This window comes from Phyllostomus discolor, chromosome 1 (genome assembly GCF_004126475.2).
Source record: "Phyllostomus discolor isolate MPI-MPIP mPhyDis1 chromosome 1, mPhyDis1.pri.v3, whole genome shotgun sequence".
Classification (NCBI taxonomy): domain Eukaryota; kingdom Metazoa; phylum Chordata; class Mammalia; order Chiroptera; family Phyllostomidae; genus Phyllostomus; species Phyllostomus discolor.
In genome coordinates this window covers 81,198,720-81,209,138 of record NC_040903.2, presented here as the reverse complement: position 1 = coordinate 81,209,138, position 10,419 = coordinate 81,198,720, and the positions used below count along the sequence as shown (strand labels likewise).

The following is a 10,419-nucleotide window of genomic DNA, read 5'->3' as shown; positions in this document are numbered from 1 at the left end:
AAAGGTCAGGATCTGAATATTTACATAATGTGAAAAAGAATACAAAGAAAACACTTCGCTTCTTTAGCAAACTACCTGGTAAAATAGCTGACAGTCAAGAAGCCCTTTGGTTAGGAGAGAGATTGTGCGCACAGCAGGAAGAAGCGAGACCCAGTGACAAAGGTTGAGTTTTTCTATTGCAGGCACACCTCTTGCCCAAATGTTTTCCAGAAAGCTGCTGACAGAGCTTTGGCCAAGGATCATCCTCATGTCGGCCGATAAACTAAGCCCTGTTTTATATTTAACTCCCTCCAATGACAGAGGGGTGGGGTGAGGATGCTCTGTTTATAAGGAAGCCGCGACAATTCTCTCTTCAGTCCTCTTCCTGGGGCCCAGCCACTCTGCTACCCCGCCCCCCCCTCGTTTCCGCATTCATCCTTCAGTGGCTGGGCTGAAGTTGCAGGGAGAGGAGAGGAAAGAAGCCAGAAAGAGGTGCGGGAAAAGCGAAAACAGGCTGCCAAACCAGGGCATTCCTTCCAAGTTAAAAAAGGAAGTCTGCTGACGTTAGCTACATTTAACCTCCTCTCGTGTGTAACATTTGACTTTGGGAACAAAAATGAACTTTGCGGAGGGAGAAGACTCGAAGAGATACTGCATCAAAACGAAACATGTGGCCATCATCTGTGCGGTGGTGGTGGGTGTAGGGCTGATAGTAGGACTTTCTGTTGGCTTGACCAGATCGTGTACTCTCCCAGAAGATGCCCCTTCCCCCAGTCCACCCACGGCGAGCCCTCCCCAGGACCAGGGGGCCTGCCCTGCAAGTGCCGATGAAAGCGGAGCCTGGACGAATTTCAGGCTGCCAGACTTCATCATCCCGGTGCACTACGATCTGGAGGTGAAGCCGGTAATGGAGGAGGACACCTACACGGGCAATGTGACCATCGAAATCAACGTCACCAAGGCCACCCGGCACCTGTGGCTGCACCTCCGGGACACCAGGATCAGCCAGCTCCCGGTGCTGAGGCGGCCCTCAGGGACGCAGGTGGCAGTCCAGCGGTGCTTCGAGTACAAAAAGCAAGAGTATGTGGTGGTGGAAGCACAGGAAGAGCTCACACCCAGCGGCACCGAGGGTCTCTACCGCTTGACCATGAACTTCGCCGGCTGGCTGAATGGCTCGCTCGTGGGGTTTTACAGAACGACCTACGTGGAGAAAGGACAAACCAAGTAAATATTAATTTTTGCTCTATTTACCCTAAACTCACATATTTGCTTTCCATTTCTTTTTCTTCCTTTTTCACTTTCCACCTTTTAATTATTTCGTTGGCCTCATCTTTATCTAAACTTGGTGTCTGGGAAACAAAAATTATTGCCCTGTCCTATTTTCAGAGCCTGTCATAAAACTTGAGAGTGCTAAGTGAGCTGCACAGAGTGAAAAAAAAATCATTGCAAGTCTTTCATTCCATTAGGAAAAATCATAATGTACTGAACTCTATCCTTAATATTTAGTATAAACTAAGATTTGTAAAATATGTGTATTTGATAAATTTAAGTGATGATATTCTTGGGCTCTATGGCAATGATTTTAAACTGAACCTTTAAAATGCTATTATACTAAATTTAAGTGAAAGTCAGCACATGTCAATTATAACTGTGACTGTTTTATTGGAGAAAAGACATTGAAAGAGTAAGTAATATTCATGGAATTGTCTTTGTATATCCATCTGGAAATGAAGGCAGGACTGTGCCCTTTTATTTCATATGGCCAGAACCATTTACAGATAAGCAATAAATCCTCAGTGAGTCCACATATCAGTGGCAAAACAGTTAAATCTTTGCACTTATTGCCTGTAATGCAATATGCATGTAACAGAAAATTCTATTAAGGACATAAAAAGGTATATAATTAAGGACATAAAAATGTTTTTCCTCCCCAGTCTTTCAAGTGTGTGCATGAACACACAAGTTCATTTCCTGATGGTTACTTGCCTTGGTAATCAATCAGAGGCTATTATTAGAGTTGCATTGAAGGCAGAAAGTCAAGGATCTTAATAAACCTTCACACTGTGGGTGTGGCCCTATATCAGGGAAGAATTCTACACCTGAGGTGTAACTGAACTTGAAACTGCTTTGGCCTTTGCTTACTTGGATTCTGAACAGGTAGTGATTAAGAAACCTTAGTGTCACAGTTAACAAAAGTGAAACTGGGGCCAGCTCACTGGGGTCAGCTCACAGATCCTTCAGCACCCCTTTCTTAAGTTGTTTTAAGCATCTTCTAGAGCAAAGCAAACCTTTTGGTCAAAATTCTTTCTGTTGTTTGTCAGAGACACTCAAGGACTAAAATAAATATTTCAATAGCCCTATCTTACTGTGGTACACTAATACATTGAGTAGAAATGCTAGTTTGAAAAAAAATATTTGAAGAAGGATGCTTGATGGTGTATCTTAATATCACTAGTAACAAAACAAACTATTGTTTACATTTTTCTGTTCATAAAAATTACAAATGTTGAAAGCATAAAAAGTTATTAAAAAAGAAACTATAAGTACTTTCACCATCCAGTGGTAACCCTGTTAATATGTTAATGTAATTCTGGTATTTTTCTAGGCAATCAAAACTGTAATTATATTATTTCTCTAATCTAGAATCTTTGTTTAATTATATTTTATTGATTATATTATTACGGTTGTCCTGATTTTTCCCCATTTGTCCATGTCCACCCAGATGGTTGCCAGATGTGGGGGGGGGGGGGCTCAGGTAATACCCCCACTGAAGTTCATGTTCATGGATCACGTGTATAAGTTCTTTGGCTACTCCATTTCTTATAATGTACTTTACATTTCCATGGCTATTCTGTAATTACCTATTTTGTACTTCATAATCCCCTTACCTCCCAACCCATTCCCCCATGTACCCTTCCATCTGGCAACCATCAAAACGCTCTGCATATCCATGACTCTGTCTCTGTTCTTCTTGTTTTTTAGATTCAGCTATTGATAGATACATATTTTTTTGCCATTTAATAGTTCATAGTTTTGATCTCCTTTTTCCTATATAAGTCCCTTTAACATTTAATATAATAATGGTTTGGTGATGATGAACTCCTTTAGTTTTTTATTGTTTGAGAAGCTCTTTATCTGTCCTTTGGTTCTAAATGATAGCTTTGCTGGGTGGAGCAATCTTGGCTGTAGGTCCCTATTTTTCATGACTTTGAATATTTCTTGCCAATCCCTTCTAGCTTGCAAAGTTTCTTTTGAGAAATCAGCTGATACTGTATGGGAACTCCCCTGTAGGTAACTAACTTCTTTTTTCTGGCAGATTCTCTCTTTATCTTTAACCTTTGGCATTTTAATTATGATGTGTCTTGGAGTGGGCCTCTTTGTATCCATCTTGTTTGGACTCTCTGTGTTTCTAGAACTTACATGTCTATTTTCTTCACCAAATTAGGGAAGTTTTCTTTCATTATTTTTTCAAACAGATTTCCAATTTCTTGCTCTTTCTCTTTTCTTTCCCTACAGTGCAAGTGTTAAACTGCTCGATGTTGTTTTAAAGGCTCCTTACACTATCCTTGTTTTTTGGATACTTTTTTCTTATTGTTCTGATTGGTTTTTTTGCTTCCTTATGTTCTAAATCATTGATTTGAGTATTGGCTTCATCCACTCTACTGTAGTTTCCCTATAAATTATTCATTTCAATTACTGTGCTCCTTCTTTCTGGCTGGATCTTTTTTATGCTGGTGAGGCCCCCACTGAGATCCTTGAGCATAGTTTTAACCAGTGTTTGGAACTCTGCATCTGATAGATGGTTTACCTCCATTTCATTTAGCTCTTTTTCTGGAGTTTTGATCTGTTCTTTCATTTGGGCCATGTTTCTTTGTTTCCTCGTTTTGGCAGCCTCCTATGTATTTGGCAGTTTCTATGTATTAGGTAGAGCTGCTTTGATTCTGTGTCTTGGTAGTGTGGCTTAGTGTAGCAGGTGCCTTGTAGTTTCCAGTGACAGAGCCTCCTCCATCACCCAGCCTGGTTATTTGAGGTATGACCTTAGTGTGGGCTAAGTACACCTGTCTCTTGTAGTTGAGCCTTGATTGGTGCTGGTGGGTCAATGCAAGGGTATTACCCAGGCCAGTCAGCTGCATGGACTGGTTATGACCACTTACCCCAAATCTGCACCCTCCATGGAGGGTCAGCTATACAGGGGTAGGGTGATGGTATTCAGACATGGTCTGTAGCTGTCCACTGTGTGCACTGGCCCTGGGGTTTCCCAGGTGGTGCAGGCCAAGGTCAGCTTCAGCTTTTGTTTTGCATGTGGTCACCCTGCCTGAGTTGTAAAGCAATCTGAGATGGCTGCTACTTTTGCTGAGCTTGGAGATTCCCAGGTGAAGCCAAATTGTGAATCTAGGCTGGCTCCTACTGGTGCAGGACGTGGGGGCTCACTGAGGCCAGCTGTTTCTTGTTGAGAGGATTTAGGAAGTTGTGAAGCATGAGCCAAGAACAGCCATTTATATGGAAAAGCTGCTTGGGTGGGCCTGTAAGTTGGGTGGAGCAGAGTCTCTGGGAATCTCCAAGGCAGGTCAAACAGTGTTAGCCACGTTGATGGAGTCTCAGTTATAGCACCAGATTGCCAGCACTGTTGGGGGAAGGTTTAAAAAAGGGACAATGATGTCTGCCTGCCTTGATGCCAGACACTTCAGCTTCTCCCTATATGTCACTGGTGCCTTTCAAGCTGCTACCCTGGTGCTAGAGCTCTGAGGGAGTGAGTCTGAGTAGGTGAGTCCATGTGTGGGTTCTTTGAGAGGAACTGCTCGGAGCTCCAGCAGTTTCTTCCACTGATGCAATTCCCACTGGTTCTGCAGTCCAAAGTTGTGGGAATTTATCTTCCTGGCCCTGGAATCCTGGGCTGGGGTACCTGGTGTGGGGCTGGGAATCCTCGCTCCTGAGATATCCCTCCTGAATTTTTAATGCACCACACATGGGCCAGGGACCAGCTGGCTTCACATCTGTGCTCCTCCTACCAGTCTGGATGGGTGTGGTTTTGTTAATTCTGTAGTTGTCAGACTTCCATTCAACTGATTTCTGATGGTTCTGAGTGATGGTTGTTGTACATTTTAGTTGTAATTTTGATATGATTGTGCAAAGAGGCAAGCCATGTCTGCCTATGTCTCCATCTTGATCAGAAGTCTTATCTATATACCTTTTTATAACTTAACATATTATAAGCATTTCCCATCCATTCTTAAATACTTTCAAGAGTTTGGTTTTAAAAATTGCACAATATTCCATTGCATGAATGCAATTTTATTTTTTAAAACCAATTCCCTGTTGGACTTTTGAGTGCTTCTACTATTTATTATTATGAACAAGTTAGAAAAGGATTCAGTTGTAAATACATCTTTAAGTGTATCTATGTATTTATTACCTTATGTTAGAATATAAAAGGTATGAATATACCCAGAAACTTGTAACATTTATTTTATTTATTTCATAAATAATACACATTCACTGCAGAAAACTTGGAAGCCAGAGAACATTGTAAGAAAAAATAAAAATCTGTTGGGAACCACCCTGACTGGTATCAGAAGCTGAAACCCCTGCCTAGGCTAAGGCTAAGGGAATGCCCTTGGAACCGTAAGCCAGCAAGGAGACAAAAGCTTGTCTCCCTGGCAGGAATGCTGCTTCTGCTGCTGAACCCCCAAAAGCTTGGTCGGTTAACCAAAGACGGGTAAGATTCCCCACGAGGGGAACGACCTAAGGCAGGCACGATCACTTTGGGAGGCCCCCCAAAAGAAGGACTTTGGGGGCTGCAGCAAAAGAGGGTGACGGACTCTCGCTCCTCGGCTTTGACATAGCCTGAGTTCTCATCGTCTGGGAGAAAATCTCCTTATTGCCTTAGTTCCCGTGCTAAGCCTGAAACAATGACAGGGCGGTGCAGCTCTGTGCTGAAAGGGCAGATTCCCTGGGTGATCAGGCCTAAGAAAGAACATGTAAATAACTGTGAAACCTTCTTTGTTTAAAATGCTCTCAGTTGAATGAGAGGGGTCCAAGGAGGAAGTTTGTTCCTCAAAGTCTTACAGCTCTTTGACCCCCACTCAATAGACCAGCAGAGTTCCTTGTTTTCTATAGTTCCTTACTTCCTCCTAATGAGTACTGTACTTTACCTGAATTATTATGCAAAATGAGCCCAATAAAAGCATGTATGGATGGTAAATCGAGGCCCTCCCCATTAGGGGGGGTGGCCACTTATCCCTGCTTCCCCACAGAAACTAGTCTTGTCTCTGTGCATGTTTGTGTTTGTTGTTTCTCGCATGTTTTTCAGTGAGCCATCCACAGCGTTCCGTGGTCACTGCTGGCCGGTGACCCACGCGCAACAAAAATCCACTTACAGGCCCATCACTCAAGTATAGTCTTTGTTAATACTTAGGCAGATATGTTTCTAGTATTTTTTCTGGACACAGATAAGCATGACGTTATTATGCTGTACATAGTGTTGTGTAACATGCTTTTAGGATATATCAACACTTTAATGTGTCATTTGGTATTCTTCCATAAATAATGGATACATGATAGTTCATTGTATGAATCTAATGTGATTTATTTAACTTTTCCTTTAAACCTGGGCATTTAAGTTGCTTCTGCTCTTTTACCTATAAACACCTAATGTTCATAAAATTTAATGAACATCTCTATAATAAACTGTGTAACATTCCTAATATTTCTTTAGGAAAATGGTGCAAACTATATTATGTGTGAATGCGTGTACACATGTATTTTATACACATATATATATAACCTGTGCATGCACATGTGTGTAAGTGTGTGTGTGTCTGTCTTCAAACTGACTTCCCAAAGGTATGACCCTAGTTATATTTCCTCCAACAACGAATGAAAGTACCTATCTCTCTGGGCTGCACTAACACTAAAATGCTTTTTTAAAGTGTTTGCACTTCATTGGAGGAAAAGGCATACTATTCTAAAGAATATCCATCTTTGAGAGATTAAAAAAATTCATTAGTGTAAATTGAAAATGAATCAGAACTTTCGAATGATTATTTCTAGGGTTTTAAAACTGTTTCTTAGGTTGTGAAAACAACAGAAATTTCATCCAAGTAAAGTCATCAAAACACATAAAAATTCTGTACACTACAGGAAGGACAAAAACTATGAAATAATGTTCCATTAATAAATTTCTGTTACATACTTTACAAATTTTAGAAAGCACTATATAAAAAATATATATTGTTCACTCTGATGCTTTGGGTTATTTTACTGTACCAGTTAATTTTACCATAAAATATATATGTGGGAGCTGGCATTCTGAAACTCAGCTGTCTTAATCATTGGTCAAAAAGTACTATGCGTCAGTAAGATTGGCAGAGAAGGCCTGTGCTCAGTTAGGTCCTCCGGGAAGACTGGTCTTCCCCTGCTTGTCTGTTTTCATTGGTAACTTTTGAGGTTCTCACATTACACAGGATGCTGCCAGTTCTGCTCTGCACACATGCTTTGGAATAAATAGTTCTGGCTCATACTCAATAACTTCATTTAAGCAACATGGAATACTTTCAGTTTGGGTTGTTATGAAATACTGTATTTCAAACATATAAGAAAATGCATTTTTTTAAGCCTTTGGACAATGCAAGCCTCTCAGGTTTCCCATCCACAATGTCCACATAAGGGCCAGAGGAGTGGATTCACTGGAGCAGCACCATTCTTTCACATTATACAGTGAGCTTTGTAATATTGGATGTTCATACACTGAAAATTCCATTGCAGTAATAGATTTTCAGTATGTGACCAAAATTATATTCTCTGACTTGTCTGCCTTTATGTGAAATTTAACTCCGAGACTGAGTATTAGCAAGATTGGGATATTATTTGGTGCAACCATAATGCAAACTAAACATGACTGTACTCAGAAGTAACCAAAATTACTTGATTTCTGAAAATATAATTCGGACTTGAACTTCACAGAAGGGAGACAACTATCTGAGCTTCTTTCCCTCAACATTGTGAAAGAGTTGTAGAAGAAGGGGGAGCCAGCTTAAAGTTCCCTAGTACCAGTCTCTACATCATGTTGCTGGGGACAGACTTGTAGTGAGGCTTAGGAGGACAAAGTCTGGAAAACTTAAAAGTCACTTCTACTCTCTGGTCTGTTCCTTAAGGTCTGAGGAAAACCACTTAAAAGGATTGGAAGGAAGCTTTGAAATGTTTTCCTGCCCGCATCACCCAAACCCTCACTCTTTTCAGTTTTTCTTGTCCCAGGCAGAGAGAGTCCCCTTTACTCACATCTCCAAAATATTTAATGATATTTTTTCCTCTCCCAGGTTCAGCATTTCTTTCTCAGTATTTGAATTGCTTTTACACAGCATTTCTCAAAGTATGTTCCACAGAGCTCTAGCTGCATGGGTCATTGATAGATTTTGCCAAAAAAAAGGAGGGTAGGGATTCTGTTGCCAAATTAGTTTGGTCAATAATATTAAATACAGCATGGTTTTTTAATGGTGGGACTTTTCAGAGACTTTTATATGACAGTGTCCATTATGAATTTCTAGAGACTGACATAGTTGCCATTTTCCAAACTTATGTGAGTGTGGACACTTCTGTGGGTCTCTGAGAGTACGCTGAGTCTCTCTTGTTCATTGCCTGGAACACAGTGAACACTCAAACATTATTGAATGGATATAGAGAAACAATTTCCTACAGGCCTTTGCACTCCTAATGTCCTCTGGCACAAGCTGGGATAAGCCACAGTGCTATAGCCCCTTTCCCATGAAGGACTCCAAGTTCTACTGATGATATCTCTACCTCCCAACTCAGTCAGGGTGAAAAACTTCCTTGGTTTCTTTTCTGCCCTTCTTATTGAAGAAAAGCAGAGTTTGGTAAATCTTTTTTTTGATTTAAGAACAAAGTCTTCATATGTTAAGATCTGAGAATATTGGAATTGACAGAAATCACAAAAACATAAAAGGGGGACAGATGGTTTCCAGTTTGAGTTTTCTGGAGTATTCTTTGTAACATTGGTAGGCTTGACACTGAATTTTGATATTATGGTGGGATTTTGATAAGCAAATGAGAAGGTAAAAGCAGGCAAAAAGGAAAGGCACTGAGTCAGAGAAGCAGAGTGGGGAGGTAAAATTAGTTTGCGTGAGCGGTTTGTATGAAGAGGTTAGCTAGAGATAACCCTAGAAAACCTATAAGAAAGAAAAGGAAGGATAGCTAATGACAGGCATTATAAAGGATGTAGTAACTGGATGGTGAAGGAAAGAGCCAAGTTTATATTTGGGTACGTGGGAGACATTGAAATGACACAGGAAAGAGAAGATGAAGATCAGGTAGGACAGTGGTTTCAAGACAGACAGAAGAGGACACAATGGAGAAGACAGTTTGGAGGAAAGAGAGTCAGAATTTGCAAACTGGTTGACTATGCAGAGGGTTAAGTTAAAGTTATGGGTCTAGGACACCCCAGATACCTGATCTGAGGAACAGACTTCACATTAGTTGGAAATACAAGAGAAGAACCAGATTAGAAGAGAAGGCCCCCAAGTTCAGTGTCAGAGATGCTGAATGCCTGTAAGACATCTAGGGAGAGATATCGAGTAAGCATTTGGATAAATAAGCATGAAGCACGAGGTTAAGCCTTGTGATGAAGATATAGGAGTTAAATGGAAATATGACAAAAAAAATCAGTGTGATGGTCTTAGTGATATGTATGTGTGTGATATATTCTCACACGCATGGACATGCAGACTCATTTGCTGTGTTGATCTTGAAATTTTAGTCATATGTCAGTTTTCTTATTATATTCTTAGATTGATACATCGAGCTTTAGTATACCCATTATCAATAAAGAATCTTTTTTGGGGGGCCTTGTTTACTTGCCACAGGAGGCTTAGTTATTTCCATTATTTTAGAAGAAAGGGAACAAAATGATTTTACTTAACCTTGAATGTCGTCTTCTTAGGAAAAAGCAATTGGAAAAAAAGGTTAATTAATTCATGGGTTAATTCAAACCCCCAAAAGTCTGATGGAATCTGTATAAGCTGCATGGGTTGTCTTGCACTGGTCAGCTTCCCTGTGTGAATCTGGGGCCCTTGCTTTCCTCTGCACGGGCGCCTAGCAACTGTGGCTGCCTTGCTTGCATCAGAAGCCTTTGTTCAAGGTTTTCACCCAGACCTTGCTATTTATTTTGCTGGATTAAGTCATTAAATTGCTGACTATAGCCTGAGAGTCTTCACTGGAAATAGTATGCCAAGTAATTTATGAGATAGTCAAGTAGTTTGGTTTGTTTTTTCAGTTGATGCAGAGTGAACTGGCCTGTGACTTGAATCATCACCTTTTCTCTATTCTCTAAAGTCTCCTTGATGTGGCAGAGCCAGAGAAGTCAGAGGGCTGTTCTTCCCTTTTACAAATTAATAAGCTGCATAGAATTATATTTTTAATGTACTGAGC

General features: G+C 40.6%; 1 protein-coding gene across 1 annotated transcript in view; it reads left to right on the top strand.

Moving 5' to 3' along the window:
* Positions 1-350: 350 nt before the first annotated feature.
* Positions 351-10,419, top strand: part of LOC114492926 (glutamyl aminopeptidase) — an 88,096-nt gene continuing 78,027 nt past the window's right edge. Inside the window, exon 1 of the mRNA XM_028507564.2 lies at positions 351-1,203. Coding sequence (XP_028363365.1) covers positions 596-1,203 — 608 coding nt within the window. The 5' untranslated portion in view covers positions 351-595. The remainder of the gene's footprint in view (positions 1,204-10,419) is intronic.